At 32.9% G+C, this 18,361-nt stretch overlaps 1 protein-coding gene across 1 annotated transcript in view; it reads right to left on the bottom strand.

Annotated features, from left to right (window-relative positions):
- The window catches only part of VRK2 (vaccinia related kinase 2), a 117,164-nt gene that overhangs the window by 24,236 nt on the left and 74,567 nt on the right, over nt 1-18,361 (bottom strand). The window contains exons 8-11 of the mRNA XM_012639178.1: nt 17,170-17,302; nt 8,730-8,850; nt 5,998-6,056; nt 1,801-1,967 (exon numbers count right to left, since the gene is read on the bottom strand). Of these exons, the coding sequence (XP_012494632.1) occupies nt 1,801-1,967; nt 5,998-6,056; nt 8,730-8,850; nt 17,170-17,302 (480 nt within the window). The remainder of the gene's footprint in view (nt 1-1,800; nt 1,968-5,997; nt 6,057-8,729; nt 8,851-17,169; nt 17,303-18,361) is intronic.

The raw sequence follows: 18,361 nt of genomic DNA, 5'->3' as shown, positions 1-18,361 counted from the left end.
ATCATTATTAAATATATTTGTGCACTTAAAAATACTAGAGAAATAAAGTCGTTAATAAATATCAATCTGCTGTGATATATGTCCCCACATTATCTTACTGTCTATATATTCAAGCTGATCACACTGTTAACAGAAATTAAAAGTCTTAAGAAGCCATATTATTCTTAAGTGTTTTCTTTTTACTCACAATCAAAATGCTCTAATCAAAAGGAATAAAATATTTTTGATGGAGGCTCATTGGAAAAAATGTTTTATGTTGTTTTCTCTGCATATAAAAATAGTTTCACAACAAACACCCTTTGAATTTGATGAAACTGAAAATTCTGGTGGATAATAATTAGAATTTTATATCAGAGGATACAGCTATCGGTTTTTAAAATGGCTTCTTTTATATTTCAATTAAGTTTATGAAACTGAAAAACTACAAAAAAGGGAAAAAAAACTACTTAAATTAGTGTAGATTAAGTGGTGACCATTATTGCAGGGGAAAAACTATGTCAACGAAATGGCTCTTTGTTTTGTTGCAAAAGTGATAAAAACACAAAAGTCAAATAAAACTGTTAAAATAAGTCTAGTAATTACCAAGATCAAAATCCAGTGGCTTTTTATTAAACATGAACTTTTGTTCTGCCTTCTGCAATACGTAAATAGTGCTGACAATTGGTTTGTGAGGCACTTACTACAATAAAATGTAATTGTATCATGAGAGAAAGGTGACAATCAGGAGATCATGAAAAAATTACATATTCTCACTGGTAGTTAATTAGCCATGCAAAACCTCCTCAAACAGATATTCTCTTCTATTAGGAATGATTACTATGCAGGCCTACAGATGTCAATACCACAGTCATTCAAATACTTCTTTTCCTACTAATTGAAGGTTGTAAAGCTCTGGTGCCAAGGTTTTGCTTCCAAAGAGCTAATTTATGACTAGAAGGATATTTTATGTCTTCAGTTGCAACAGCTACAAAATTCAGCAAATCAGAACCATCTGTGCACTGATACTTGACTCACCATTCATCTAGCAGCCTATCAGTCACATTAGTTTGCATCCTGCATTCTTGGCTCATGAACACTTGTGATGATCCAAAGTTCATAAAGAATATTAAAAATGAATGGCATCCTGACCCTACCTTATTGTACACATATAAGGGAAAAAATGCCCTCCACACTTTTTTTTTTTTGCATATGGACAGTGTCAAGGAAGAAACAGACAGTTAGTTGTCTGTCCAGTGATGTTGCTAACAGCGGTCTCAGATTTCTGCCACCCTCTTAAAAACGTTTGAAGTTCTAATTCTTTTGTATTGTTTTAAGTTCTGATTCCTATCTTTTTGTTTTTCAGTCAATGTGAGGGAGTTTGTTGGAAGACAGCAGAGTAAAGAAGGAGGTGTAACTTTAAAAAAATGATAGCTCTTCTTTTCCTAAAGAATTGTTTTCATATATTGAAATACCAGGGCATAATAATAATCTGGTTAAATCTAAGACTATTATCACCATCAAATCATGGCCAAACTGGTAGGCAAAAACAGAGGACAATGCCTGAAGAGAACTGAAAAAAAAAATAAAGGCCTTCATGAATAAAGTCGCATTAGCCTTTAACCTTACCCTAGTCAGATCTCTATGATTATTTTTCTCTAAGAGACGATAGGTCTAAAGAACTTTCAATAAACTTTCTTGGTGCTGAATTAGGGGAAATAGGAATTAAATATAAGGAACAAAAAATTTCGTTGTCAGATTCATTTTGAGGCCAAGCGTCATAGAAGTAAATAATCAAAGGATCCCAGGGATCACAGTACTTACTTTTTGATTGTTTGGAGTATATACATTTATACTCTGTCCTTTAGTGGAAAATTCCAGTGGTCCTAAAGGTATTGCACCTGGGTTCAGAATTTTCTTGAGCACTTGATAGTTTGGCTTTTCATCATATGCTAAACGATAAGCACTTTCCAAGAATTGGGCGATTTCACCTGTGAAATATTAAAATTTTTATACTTCATTCATAATTGGCAAGAATTGTCAAGATTCCAATAATCTCAAAACCTTTTTCTCTTAAACATTTACACACACACACACACACACACACACACACACACATCCAGAAGAAACTAAAAATGAACAATTTAATGAAAAGAACTTTTTAAATGATACTCAAAAGTGACTGAAATATACTGACCTACAGATTTAACAAGATGGGACAAACTGGTAATTCTTTTACATATCTTTGTTGATATGTTTACAATTCACTAATCTTATGAGAGAAGCAAATTTTAATAATTATAGTTAGTGATTTTGATTTATGAGGTGCTATTAAGGATTACATAAATATAATAGACTATACATGCTTCATACTTTCTATGTTGAACTTTAAAAAATCAGTTAAAAACAAGTGTTACTTATTATAAACCTCCTTACTTCAAAGGAAAAAAATTATTGCAAGTTTTAATTAAGGCTTTAATTTGGGGATTATAACAGTATTATTTAGAAATGACCTTGAATTCCATATTGCTAACCATGATTGATTTTAGAATGCATGAAACGTCCCTCAAGTCCTCCATACCCAGCTAGCCTGGTGCATTCAGCACAGACTTCTCGATTTTAGACCAGTAGCATAAGGAGTTGCCACCTTTTGTTTTTTTCTCTAACTTAAAGAAATGTTTCCCTAGAATTACATAGTAATCTCACTTCTCCAAAAAAAGTTATGAACTACCAACTTTTAAATACAAGTAGAATTAGTAACCAAAAGTTACAAACATAGCTGCATTAAAATGTTCATAGTTTGCATTTTTGTTTGAGGCGGAGGTACAATCTAATATTGGGATAGTAGTGATAATACTAAATACTGTTCAGAAACTGGCGTGTTTTCATTTGTTCATAGATGTGTTTAGATATGCCTTTTCCCTTCTAAAACTTAATAGTGACCCCAATACAAGTACCTCTTATTTTCTCACTTAGTTGTTTATATCCCAAGGTGGAAAAATCTGGGAAGCTTCATGGGTTGGCAGAAGTGATTTCCTAATCCTTCACTTCCCCTCCAGGCCTACCTCCATTCAAAAGGAGAATTGCAGAGGCACTGGGTTTCACTCCCTATAGGGAAAAATTCCAAAAGGAATAGTCATCATTCCTTTCTCCCTATTAAAGTTAGAGTAACCATTTTACAACATTGAGTCAAGAACTATGTTCCAGGAATATGAAACTAATGTGGTTAATACGAGAACTCTTGTCTCTGGACTTTTTTTTTTCCTAGACATTATAGCAATTATGCAACCTACTATTTTCCTCTCTAATTTATGAGATATATAAAATTCTGTTATCTAGCATTCAGTCAACCACATCTCTGTTAACTAGCAACTGCTATTGCTTTATCACCACATTTATAACTGATGTTTCCTGGAGGGAAGAATCCAATTCCTAAAAGGATGACCAAAATGAAAAAAAAAATGACATTCACTACCATTTTAATATAAATATTGTTGTTTGGTCCTTTGAAGATTGGTACGCCAAGTTATGTATGTATTACAATTCCATTTATCAGAACGTTCCAAATGGAGAAGAGAGCTGACTATGTTGGGAACAAATCACTGTTACAAGACAATAAGAAAACTCCTGGCATTCCACCAACTGATAGCTGTGCTGCAAAGCCCTCATGGGGCTGGGGTTTGGAAAAGTGAGGTACCAATGAGGTAGAAGAGGGAGAAAACAAAAAGAGCCACCTACTTTATAAATTTATTATTATAAACCTGAATCTTAGACTATTACGATGTAGTACTGATTTAAATGTTAGCCTTTCAAGATCTGGATTTATTATATTAACTACATTTTTAAATTTACTAGCATCTTTCCAGAGCTATAAAACAACATGCTTTGAGTAGGATGAAATTATGATATTCTTGAATCATCTGCTTTTTAAGCCAGTGAAATATTAAGTATCATTACTATGATTTCAAGACATAGAAGCTTTTTTTTTTTCTTGAGACTCATAGGGTCTCACTCTGTCGTCCAGGCTAGAGTGCAGTAGTGCCATCATAGCTCACTGCAACCTTAAACTCCTGGGCTCAAGTGATCCTCCTGCCTCAGACTCTCAAATAACTGGGACTAGAGGTACATGCCAACACTCCTGGCTAATTTTCCTATTTTTTGCAGAGATGGGGTCTTACTCTTGTTCAGGCTGGTCTCGAACTCCTGGCCTCAAGCAATCCTCCTGCCTCGGCCTCCCAAAGTGCTGAGATTACATGTGGTGGCATGAGCCACCGCACCCGGCCTTGAAACTTTTGAAACCATTATTACACTGACTTAGACATGCATGCTGCAAACTTCTTGGCTGTTTTATTTCATAAAATGCCTTAGTAATAAACCTTTTGTAAATCAGTTCCTTTAATTTTCATGGTGTGTTTGTCCTAAGCACAACCTCCTAATTTAAGAGATTATTACTTATTATTAAAGTTTCAACATTTTGTGCTTTAAAAATAGAAATATGTATTTTATAATAGTACAGACTCAAATAAATGATTTGTACTGAGAAAGGAGAACTTGGTGTCTTTCCCATCCAAATTTCTCATCTAACTCAAATCTTAACTCATCTCTAACAATAGAAGAATCACACAATATACAATGGCCCACAATCATTTATCTTGTACAATCCAGGGAATCAGGTTTTTTTTCCTAATCCTAAATTGAACAGTTATCTTTTGTATAGGAGGGACAAGAAAGGTAAGGGAGATATATAATTAAAACAATAAATGGCATCTCCCCATCTCTCTTTCTGTCCCACTGATTAAAACATAAACTATAGACTTGGTAAAAATGCCAGTAAGATTATGAGCCAAAAAGCAATACTATCATTTTGACCAAGTTATTTAATGCAGGTACAAAAGCAAAACTTTCATCTTTCAACCCATCTCTCCAAATAAGAATCTCCCTTGTTTGGTGGCCTCCATCAGAAGAAAAGTACTACAGAAAGGGGAAAGCAAAAGAGTCACATGAGGACAGACTTATGGCACTTCCGAAATGGACGTAAGAAATAGAACTTGTTTCTTCCTCTTTTACTTCCTATCCAAATGGAAGTTCTGGTTTCTAGTCACAGAAGGGCTGTGAACATAAATTTAAGATGACTTAACTCTACTTTTCAACTCTCAGACAGAAACTGATGCTCTTTGACGTGCTAGAGACGGTCAGTGTATGTATCTACTTTCAGAAGTCAACTAAAAACTAACTTTGAGATTGCTCAATGTAAATAGAAAACAAGATTCACTCTGCTTATTTGTCTCTGTGCAAAAGCAAGCCTGACAGCAGGAGCCGACTTTTTTCCTATAAGACAATCTAACTCAATTGTTAAATTAGTGCTGAATAATGTGTCAGGCATACATATACAAATGACAGGAAGTTAGGTAATTCCTAGTTGACTTACTATTTTATACTGATAACATTATCCATTAAAGAATTCCAAAAAGCTCTATACTAACTTGAAAGAGAAAACCATTTATGAAATATACCTCCAAATCCCAAAATCATATGTCCTTGCTAATCAAAAAATTTTTGCTGGCAATTCCGTCACAGCATAACCCAGGTCTAAACAGCATTCAAGTGTTTAATGATTTGGTTTTTTAAATTATTGATTGAAAGTAGTCTTTCCTTAGGTCGACTTTATCTTCTTTCAATAATATATTAACAAACAAAAACAGAAAGTCTTAACTCTAGAAACACCAGATACAATTGACTATTAAACCTGTGCATGATTCTCAAATATATATTTTTTAAAATGCAATCAGCAAAGCCTAGAACTCCACCTAATTATTTTCTTACTGGGTTCTTGTGTTCTATTGTCAAAAATGATCTAAATAAACATTCTCTTCTCTAGCAACCTATCTGCAACCCTGAAGAGATTCCTCCTACCCTGATGGGAATAGGAGTGGGCAGGTTAAGCAAAAGCTACAAAACAAGAGTGACAAATGTGGTGACCTGTAAATCATAAAAGAAGGTAGAAGTTATCATTTGACTTACAGCAACTGCTTCCAGAAGGAGCCCATTTTAGCACTGACTCAGGGAGCTCATCCAACAGACTAAAACAGAGTAAAACACAATGAATTTGTTTTCAGTCCCGTGATTCATTGTTTTGATTAGAAAGCAAAACTCTAATTCTATGTTGGTAGGTCACCGAAATTATGATTTTCAATGCTTTTGTTACCCCACCTATAATGAATGGGTCAGTAGAAGTAGGAAGATCTCTTAATTCCCATTGATTAATTTTATATTAATCACCTAGAAACTAATGTAGGGGCAGAATGGTGTGACACTTTCTCTCACCCATCATAATAAGGGTCACTGCTAACACTCCTATAACAAAAGACAGGTTAACAAGAGGAAAGCATAACAAATTTATTTAATCAAAGTTTTACACAACATGGGAGTCTTCAGAAATGAAGACTTAAAGACACAGGGAAAATTGTCTATTTTTATGCTTAGATTCCATGAAGAATGGACAGCCACGTAGAAATGTGATTGGACATAGAGTATGATGTAACAATAAACTGGTGGGGTTGGAGGGAGACCCAGCAAGGCCTCTTGGCTTCTGTGTGTAGCATTCCTTCCTCTCAGGACCCCTCTGCAATGAAGGCCTGCAAGGGAGAAGGGAGAGAGCAACCTTTTTGGGGGGAGATGAGTTCTGGTTTCCATGACCTGTCTTGAGGAAGAGGAATTCTGGTTTCTATGACTCACTTGGGAAGAGAAGGAAGGGTGGGAGATAGGAGGGCAGAAAGTCAGAGAGACTTTGCTTCTGAGGCTTTCTAATCTGCTTTAGCTGAAAGTACTCAGCATGCCAAAGCGCTATACTGTGGTGGTATAGTTTTCCAAAGCCCAACACTAAACGATGTATAATTATAGCATAATATAAATGCTTTAACTCAAATTTGTACATGTAGAAATGCAGAAGTAGGGATACTTGTCATAATTTCTGTGACACAAATTTGTATCTAAAAACCATAATAAAACACTGTATCTAATTTTTGGGATATTTTTCCTCCGGTATTTACCATTGGACAAGGGTTAATTATTCATATTGTTCTCCATTGGGCAGCGTTTTATGCTGTCCTACAATTAAACAGGTTTAGGTTTTGGGGATGCTCAACCGGTAAGTACAATGCAAATATTCCCAAATCCAAAAAAATCCCAAATCTGAAACACTTCTGGTCCCAAGCATTTCAGGTAAAGGATATTCAACCTGTATAAATATTCAACTAAAATTATTGATATGAGTGAGTGATTCACAAACTCAGGCACAGGCAGAATAGCAACAATAAATGCATTGATCTAATATCACCCTGTCAGGAAAATAAAGGGCATAAGGGAGATACAGTGTTATGGTTGAATATGCAATCATGCCCTTATGGGGAAAATGTTATACTTTCTCAGCAAATTGAATAAATTATTATCATGTATTATATATTAAAAGAAATTTGAAAATGCCTACAGTTTATCTGAATTATAAACTGTATACTGATAAAGGAGTATAACAATTCATATTTGTCTTCTTAAAAGAAAAATATACATATAATCATCAGAATTAAAATGCTAGCCTTTTAAATAACAGTATTACTTTATTATATTATTCAAATTAAGTAAACTGATTTGGAAAACTAGATACCAAAACTGTTTATATATGTCCATTATTATGCTTTCATTTGACCTAGACTTCAAAAAATATCAGTTACATGAGGGTTAACATGAGTACCACAATCACTGCCGTAAATAACTGATGTAGTTCCAGTATTGGCTTATATAAATGTTTTAGTTTTGGGTAAGGGACTAGGATGACCAAGATTCCCAGGGGAGAAATATTTCATATAATATAGATCAGTATTTACAAATGTAATCTGTATTAATCTGAATCTGCAGGCTAGCCTATTAACTGATGCCACACTGAATTTGAAAATTGATTTCTACGAATTGGCTACCCCTTTGCCCTTTTTGTACACATCTGTTGTGACTTGTCCTACTTAAAACTTAGCTGCTTTTTTCAATTGTGATATCTGTGGATAACTACTGTTGAGCGTATCTTGGTATAAGATGAAAAAAATGGCTATTGTGTGCTATATGCAGTTGACTTTTTTTAGGCCCGATCAGTGAGAGAACTGTAAAACAGTAACACACACTGTTCTTAGTCTGACCTAATTCTTATGCTAATAGAATCTAGGTGATAAAAAACTGAATGTGGAATATTAAAAATGTTTATGTGGCTGTAAGATTATCTCATATAAACAGCTCATATAAAAAATTTGTTTATTTCTTAAGAAACAAAACATACTTCCTCCATGACAGGAATAAGAGGTAAGTTGCTCTCACTTAAAAAATATAAGCCCTTCTTATCCCATTTCACAATGTTGCTTTGCACAGTATCAATCCTACCAAGCTCAGAATACTTCTACGTACTTGTACAATGCTAATTTGAAAATACTCTTCCTTGAAAACACCACCACCTAGAATCTAAGCTTTGGAAAATACCACGTAAAGGAATAGATATTTTACTTTATATTTTTCATTGTGATTCAAATACATGTGCTTTTATAGGTATTATATTAATGGATTTTATGTGTTAGTTGTTTGGTTTTTAAAAAAATATTTTTCTAATTAAAGAAATATGCTTTGGTGGTCATGTTGGGTGAATGCCAATCTTCTCTGGGATATTATTTCCCTTCAGACCTGGTGCAGTAAATGATGAAATACTTGCAAATTCTTACTTTGTTTTAGCAGTCTGCACAGCCACAGGGTCCTTCAGGTTCCGTTCCCAGGGAAGTTTCCCACACAGCCACCGCAGCATGCAGTAGCCAAGGATCTCAACGTCACTTCGTCTGGACAGGGCTATAGGAGTAAGCATTAAGAGAGAAAGATGAGGGATAAGCAAGTTCTTGAGAAATGGAGAAATGTTTGAGTGAACTACTATTGATGAAATATGAAAAAGCCAAATGGGCAAAGTGTTTTGTTTGTTCAGCTGGAGTAAAACTTAAACGCCTAAGCATTTGGTCCCAGTCCACAGACAGGCAGTGACTTGTTGCTGTTGAAAGTAAGGGTCAGTTTCCTCAACCTCCTCCAACTTCATCTTTCCTTAGTCTGGCCTGTCACATGAACTTGATCCCCATGGCCTCTGACATGATCCAGACAACCCATAACCCGGCACCAACACTTTCTCAAAGAGCCAAGCAGTAAAACAAAGAAATAAATGTCTGCAGCTAAATTGCTAACATATGTTCCAGGAAGTCCATGGGGTCTGCACTGGTCATGCAGAGACCCTTTGAATGCAGACTAAACATTGATGGCCTTTCCTGTTCTACTCTTACTAGTAGGTTTGAAGTTAGAAGAATATGACAAAACTGCCATCTAGTGTGCAGTATTAAAAAACAGGTCTGTCTTAAGATTTTTCAATTATATGAAAATATAATAAAATATGCCTGTTCCTTTTGATATACAGTGCTAAAATTTTACAAATATTATTTTTAGATAAAAGCACCAACAAGCTAAAATTCCAGTCCCATATACTAAATAGAAAATATAAAAGTAAAGCAATGGTGTGAGGGGTTGGGGCACAGGTGGTGGGGAGTAGATTTTGAAGCCAACTAGAGGCTTTCAAAATTTAATATAGGATGGCTTTTCATGAAAAATATATTAAAAGAACATTTTCAGGCCCTTGTAAATATTTATATCAAGCTATTAAATGCTGTAGACTAATTTCATCATAATTTTCTAGATTTTAAGTGCCTTATATCAAAAGATGGACAATGAAATCTAAGAAACATGTCAAATATAACTGATACTTATTAACAAATCACTGAAGTAATGATTAAAACATTAGCAAATACCCATAAAATAAACTCATTTTTACAGCCATTCCAAATTGTTATAAAACAATAGGTTGGTATTTACATTTCTACCATTACTTGAATGTTCATCTGTGTAGGGATATATAAGCTCCTAAGAGCAATAAGAGGCTGTTAAATCTGCTGTAAACAGGTCTCCTATTTTATTACATTTCATTAAATAAACTCTGAAAAGTTACTCAGTGAACTTAGTTTTTAATTTAAAAAGTCATTTATTAAGAACAATGCTGCCAGCACATCATAACTTCTTTTGGTTACTATACATAAGTCATAAAAGCAGAAGACAAAATTAGCTCTTACACACACTCTATCTTAACTGCTATTAGAGTATTGGATTATTAAAGGCCCTTCAATCTCGTAGAATGCTATACAGTCCCATGGGTGCCATTTGCTTTCTGCACAAGCTTCAACAATGTCCTAATGCAAGACTTGGCTCTCATATTAAAATAAAAACACAATCTCTACCACACTGTTCTGTAGTGATTTCTTCAGTAATAAATCTCCCATTAATAATGGAATGGTTCCATTTGTACAGATGTGTTCACAAGTCCCTTTTTTCCATTATGGCAATTCCCAATTACCACCACTTAAAAAAATTCATATCCTCTAATTTTCAAAATATGATATTCTAGCACCTGTTTGGATGACACAGGTTACATACAAGAGGCCCTGTGAGAAAAAAACAACCAGAATTAAAATAGAATGAACCTTCCTAGCCACTTTCCCCCTCCCCCCCCCACCAACTGAGGGATTAATTGATATGAAGCTATAAGTAATGACAAGTCATTTAGATTTCTGAAGCCAATCTTTCATAAACTAGTCTTCATTTGAATAGCCCTTTGAGAGTTAACTTTACTTCACTATTATAGTTTGGTCTTACCTAATTAAAATACTTTATCACATTTTTCAATCTTTTCCTTATTTTCTTTTACTGCACATATACATCAATAACTATGGTTAGTTGAACGTTTTTGCCACTATTTCTACTAAGTCCTACAGAAATACACATAATGCTAAAAGGAACATCAAATAGTCACCCTTTTCTGTCATTAAAGAGATAAAAGCATTAAGTATATTTCTGAGTACATACCTCTATCTGAAATTCCCTCCCAGAGAAACAAATTGAAAAGTTTGACTTGTTTTAGTAAAGTTAAAATCTTAGACTCTTCCAATGATTATGTCTTCTTTCCAACTATTGTACACAGAAGAGTAATTTTAATGCCTGTTAAATTAATTAAAAACAAATATTCTAGATGACAATATTGGAATCTATGTGTGCATGTATAATTTATACAAAGAATTGATCATAGTTGAAGAGGAATATTAATATGTAACTATAAAAAATAATTTTTAATTTGAAAATTGCTTCTTTCATTACATAACTTTTAAATTCATTTTAAAACATGCTAAACAAAGCAGTAAATGGAAAAGAGCTCTAGACTAGGAAGGAGATACAATTCTGGCTCTACCACTATTACATTTTCAGCTCTAAGAACAGAGGATGCTGGGCAATATATTTCTTTTTAATATATTTTCATTCACTTGGATAGAAAACATACTATGGATTGTTTTGTTTCTGAGTCATCTATCTACATAATTTATTTATAATACATAAGGTTCTTCAGCTGCATTTGATAATTAATATAACCATTAACAGTATGTTTTCATATAGCTGTCCTAAAAATCAAACTTTTACTATTGTTTGGAAATGTAGTCAAATTTAGTTATTAATAAAATTTTTCCTATAAACATTCTCGAGTTATCTTCTAAATATTATTTAGCAACTGATTTATATTCAGCTTACTAATGTGGAGCAATGTAAATCACTGTTTGTTGAAAGCCTGTGGTATTTTCATTGTTCAACTTTTCTAAATTATAAAGTATTGCTGAGAGTAACAACAATAAAAAAGGCACAGGTGGGAACTTAAATTCTATTTCACTAAAAAGAAGATTCCAAAAACAGCTCACAGTGGAATGCATAATTAAAATTAAAAAATGACATGATTTATGGAGAGCTGCTACTATGCCAGGCATTCTACTTGTTTTTCTCATTTAATCATTCGAACAATATAAGGTATATATTATTAACTCTTAACAAATAAGAAAAATAAGAGTCTCAGAGAAGTTAAATAACTTACTCAATATCACAGAGCAAGAACTGACAGAGCTCAGAACTGAAATCAAAGTCTTTCAGAATCCAAAGCCTGTGCTCAATCTAACAATTAATTTGCCTCCGCTATTAGTTTTAGCACTATTCAAACATTACACACATGACTTCCATAGTGAGGGAAGTATTTAAAGCAGGCATTTTAACTTAAAACACTAAGACATACTGACACAAAAATAGTTGTTTTGGCAAGGAATAACTTAGCTGCATCACTGACCAACTTTTTCATGAAACCATCCTTTCATGAAATGATTTCTTTAAAGCTATTTCATTCCGATAAAGAAGGATCTCTAGTCAAAGTATTTATTTTTAAAGTGTTAAATGGTCCTTCCAAGCTGGTACAAGAACAACAGAGAAGTGATCTTAAAGAACTAGTGCTTATTCTAAAGACAAATTGGAATAAAATTAACCAGGCTCATTCACTAAATGGAACGAAAGAGGAATTGGAAGAAAAAGAAAAGACTAAGAGTTAATTCCAAAATTGTTCTGCTTATTTGCCTAAAGTGTTTTCTGTTTAGTTCTACTTCTCATACAGAGTAATATTATGGAGTATGAAGAAAACAAGGTTTGGTAGAAAATAATAAAGTGAACTTGATAACTTCTGCCTCAAGCAGACAGGGTTTAAATGCCCAAAATATTAGTATTTGTGCTCAGAAATGACAATAAGAAAGAGAAAACATCTGAATAAGATGCTCACCTGACAGGGTGAATGGTGACTATTTGCATAACAAATTTAAAGTTTGTTTTTAGTTTTCCAACTGGTAACCTATGTAATTCAGTGTTTTGTCAAATAGGATATATAAAAAGCTGGTAAATTTTATGGTGACCATGATTTACTGCAATTTCAAAAAGGATATTAGGAAAGTAGAATGCAATGCGTCATATTTCAAATAAAATATTAAACTCAGGTTTCTTATTTTTTCAGAACTTTTTAAATTCCAAGCCCTAGTTTTTTTGTGAAACACTACTGTGTGAAACTTAGGAAAGGTTACTCAACAGAGCAAAGGTATCTTACATTTGGCCAATGTATAATCTTAACCCAACCAAATAGTTCAACTAAAAAGCCAAGATATATGTCAAGACTTTAAAAGTCATGATTAAATGTAAAAAGTGGGCTTATGCCAATATAGAAAAAAGTATTCATTATTGGTTATGTTTTACCCAAAGACTATTTATAGCAGTCAAATTTACATGAAAGAAGAAATAAACAGTATGTTATTCTGACTACTAACATGCAACAGGGAATGTTAGTAATTTGATGGTTTACCTTACTATCTTAATCATAATAGAAAAATGGGTTACCTTTTTTGAATTATTGGTTAAGAAGATAAGTAGTGTGTAAACCATGTTATTTCCCCAAGTTTGGTAACATGAAAATACATTCTCAGTTTATTTCACATATATTCTGTAAGCTGAAGTATTAGAGTAAAATGAACCCATGCAAGAAATAACACAAGCCTTGGATTTCACATACCACAGCAATTGGCAAAAATAAAAAAGTATGTAATATATTTCTTTCCTTGATACTAAATATATTATGTAAACAAAAGGACAGTTAAAATGCAATTTAAATATATTTTATGGTCATCAATGATGTCAAATTAAAACAGGTATTATACACTCAATGCACAGGTCTGAAGTATTTAAAAAAGCTCAATATGTTAAATGCAGTATATCTCTAGAGAAATTAGGTATTGACTGCATGCCTCAGTGAGTAGAAAAATCTACAAAAATCTATATCACACATTGATCCAAATATTGCTTTTTAACATTCCTAAGAATGTAACAAATTTTAAAATAGTATATTTGACACAAATATCATTCTCTTTAATTATCAGGCAACAAGCCCAAACTATGTCAATGTTTATAAATGCTAGTTTTTATGAAGAATAAAAAATTAATAATGGAAGAAATAAGCCCAACATATATTACTCTGATTTTATACTAAATGAAGCACTTTAGCCACTTAGAAAATACCTCTAGGTCACACAAGAGAATTGAGTTTGGAAGAATAACCACAGTTTTCAAAATTATATGCAGATATATAGATGTGTGGCAGTTCTAGGAATAGTTATCTATCCATTCATCCATCTGTCCCTCCATCTCTAGCTATCTCTATGCATATTTTTTGGTTTGTGATAACACAAGATAATAGATAAAACGGTTTTTTCTTTCTTTCCCTTTCAACTACCCTCCTTTTACATGAAGTTGAATTAGAAAATGCTTAAGTGAAACGGCTGATTATAAAAACCCAATTAATCCACAGAAAAATGAGATTTAGCTTCATTTTTTGAATAATCACTACAAAAAGTAGGAGAGAGAGGATAGTCTGATCAGGTTAACAGTCCCTAGTTAGCACTTAACTCATAAGTCAGTTTTACACTGAAGCCTGCATATTTCTCTTGGCCTGACCAGACACAGATATATATACCTAACACTTTTGCTTTGACAACTAGAAGTTTTATATCCTAATGATAATATTTTTGCTCTTTATGCTGTCCTTTGCATTATCTTTCCTCAGTATTTATTTGATCTCATAGCTGGACTGGTATAGAAAAGATTTTTCTGAGATTAAACTACATAGTGACTGTACTAAAAGTAAACACATGAATATTTATAAATCTGACCTGCACTTACCTATAAAGATTTATGGCACTGTTTATTCTAGTTTCTAAATATGGCTAAATGATTATTTCATTTCTAATAAAATCCTAAACTGAAATGTTTTATTTTAGAAAATTAAATACAAAACATTAGGAATGAATATTATTCAAACATTTGAAGATATCAAACCTATTTTATACTCCAGACTAAAACTACATATTAAAATGCCAGCAAATATGTGTGTATATATCTATGTATGTATGTATATATGTGTATGTATGTGCATATATATGTATGTATGTATATCTGTATTTATATCTGAATCTGTTAATACATATATAGATATCGATATGCCTAGAAGTTTAGTGTAAATCCTATTTAAAATGCATTAAGAGAATGTACTATTTTATAGGAATCCCGAGAAGTCTCTGATAAAAATGAATATTCATTCCAGCATATAACTTTCTAGCAATTACCAAAAATATTCCTCTTGGGGATGTAATGTCATCTTTCTAGAATCATTCTCAGTTCAATCTTCTCCCCAAAGACCTAGTGTGGTGAAATCTACCCAACACATTCAACATGTATTATGATTTAGGGAGAAAAAAATTTAAGTAGGCTACAGAATAAAAATCTGTTCAAATCTTTCGTGAAGACAGTACAATGAAAACACCACCCTAAACTATGAAAGTAACTGAAAAGGACTTTCAGAATTACCGCAGTCCAAACACTGACCAGACCAACGCATAACAAGTCTACTTCCCCTTCATAATCACAGCGGTTTCTTGGCTATTTTAATACTCAGAACCAGATTGGAGCCATAGTAGAGCTATCGGTTAAAATAATAAGTGGCCCAATCACAAGCTGGTATCATTTTTAATATAACTGGACCAATGCTTATGAATTTGTATGATGAATTCCCAGTTATACCACTATCTAAAAAGGACTTTAAGGCTTCTGAAAATTCTATTAGGTATAATAGAATAAATCTGACAAAGATGAAGAATGGAATTGACTGAGAGTGAAAGAACTTTAAATTGAAAAAAAAAAACTATCAATGAGCATTTAATTCTTATATTTCTTAATTTAATTAAAGATATGTCTCATTTTATCTTTAAGTATTCATTGATTTATAACAATGTGAATGGCAAAAAATTATTCAACACTACAAAATTTCTGAGTGATCATTATTTTTTAACCAAACTATACTTGAAAAAAAATGTAATGATTTCTTTTACTCTGATCAGGAATATAAAAGCTAACTTCCATTTCAGAAAATTTAACCGATGATTCTTTCTCAAAAGAAAGTATACAACTGATATACTTGTTTCACTTCTTCACTGGCCTACCTTAAACTAGCGTGGATTTTAATTGCTCTGGAAAATGATCAAGACCTTCTATATTACATGGTCAATGGACCTTTTAATAGAAAAGGCAATAATATACCATTGTTTTCACCAACTAAAACTTGTTAGAAAGTATCAGTTTAGGGTTCAACAACCATTAATAAGTGCAAATGTCTAATTGCTAAGTGAAAATGTGGTCCTTTCAAAGCTGTTTAAAAATTATTTGTTTGGTTTAGCATATTTGAAAATACTTTTATAAACAAAGTTTACAAAGAATATAATTTTGAAAGCCAAAGTTTTTCAATAATCACCATTTTTTCACTAGCATAACATTAGAATTGACTTTTTGTCTTGCTGACAGAGCAACTAAGAAAGTACAGTTGCATTGACCATATTGATTGTGAACAAAGCAACCATCAGTGGGACTCTGCACCATATATTTTCAATATTGACCTTCTACTTCCTTTTCCATGGCTTTCTGGGTCGGCTATTGGATTTGGACTGCAGTGTAATAAACAGCTAAGGTTTAATTAATGGTAAATGAATACAAGACATAGGTTATGACTTTAACTAATTAGGGAATTGTTGAATTAAGTCTGCCTTGGAATGCAAGGCAGTACAATCAATATCCAATAAAAGGACTATGTATGTAATTTACCTGCAAATGTGTTTCCAATACCATCAAAGTGAGTTTAAATAAGTAAGATATATGAAAGGCAACTAGGAGAGATTTCCACAAGTTAACACTTTATAGTTTCAGAAAAGATATCCTTATTGTTAGGAGATGGTATCTTCTAAAGCTCTGATAATGGCACAATGGAAAAACAGGAATAATCGTTCACATGTGCACCTTTACTAAATCTGTGATATTCACTACAGCATAAAAATTCAGTGCTGACCTCCAAGTTTAACCTATACAAACTAGTGATTTTCTGGCCAAAATGAGCATCAAGTTTTGCTATGTTGACACCCCTTTGCTCCCGCATCGCTCGTCCTAGTCTATATCTCCTCCCACTGTTAGAAGAAATATTAATTGGCATAACAGGAATTCACTACTTTTGAAAAACAATCTTACCAGTGCTCTCATTCTTCAAACTAACTATTCAAAGGTCATTTCATGCAGCCTTATTACCCTTGACTCTAATCATTCTTCTGAAATAAAAATAAGGAAAAGAAAAAAGAAACTCACCTACTCCCTTATGGGCATCCAAGCTAGTAAACTCTATTGTCCCATTATGGCCTTTTCTAGGATTTTCCTGATACTGTTTGTGGTTCCCACTGGGACAATATCTGTAGGCAAGTCCATAATCTGCAAGATAAACCTGGAAGACATGAACAGACAAATGAATAATGCTTTTGTCCTCTGAAAATATAACCTTTTTAATTAAGTCTTAAGAAACTGATAGGTTAAGAACAGCCTCAGATCTACATTTTATTAAACCAAATGGTACCTTAGAATAAAGTACATACAACTGGGGGCCATAATAACTAACTTTCCAACTTAAATCCTTACTTCATCATTGGCATATCTTATTTCTGAGTTGACTTAGATTTTTAATCTTTTTATTTTGCTCCTAAATTCCCTTCCCTCCAGGTGGGCATCTAGATATCATAAACCACAATATGTCTTTTTATCTGTATTCATGCAGTTTATGAGACTCTGCCTTTTCTTGTAACCCTTCCCTGAAACATAAAACTGTTTCAAGCAGGAAGGAGAGATGAGAGCAAACATTAAAAAAATATACAGTTGACCCCTGAACAACTTGGGTTTTAACTGTGTGGGTCTACCTTTACACAAATTTTCTTTTGTCTCTGCCACCCCTCAGAGAGCGAGAGCAAAACCAACCTATTCCTCCTCCTCCTCCTTGGCTGACTCAGCGTGAAGACAATGAGGATGAAGACCTTTATGAGGATCCACTTCCCCTTAATAAATAGTAAATATATTTTCTTTTCCTTATGATTTATTTATTATTTTTTAATTTCAAAATATTAAGGGGGTACAAATGTTTTTGTTACATGAATACCTTGTATAATGCTTAAGTCAGGGCTGGTTTTCTTAATATTATTTTTCTATAGCTTACTTCATTGTAAGAAAAAGTATATAATACATATATCATACAAAATATGCATTAACTGTTTATCTTATTGGTAAGGTCAACAGTAGGCTATTAATAGTTAAGTTTTGGGGATTCAAAAATTATATGCAAATTTTCAACTATGCAGGGGGGCTCAGAGCCCCTAACCCAGCATTGTTCAAGGGTCAATTGTAAATCTAATGTTACAAGTGTTGTATTAACAAGAAATATAAAAATAGTGAATAGACTATATGAAGCAATGACTCAAAAAAAAAAAAAACCCAGAAAATACCATCATGTTATCTG

The sequence above is a fragment of the Propithecus coquereli genome, unplaced genomic scaffold (assembly GCF_000956105.1).
Source record: "Propithecus coquereli isolate 6110/MARCELLA unplaced genomic scaffold, Pcoq_1.0 Scaffold138, whole genome shotgun sequence".
NCBI classification, from domain to species: domain Eukaryota; kingdom Metazoa; phylum Chordata; class Mammalia; order Primates; family Indriidae; genus Propithecus; species Propithecus coquereli.
This window is presented reverse-complemented; position numbering and strand designations above follow the sequence as displayed.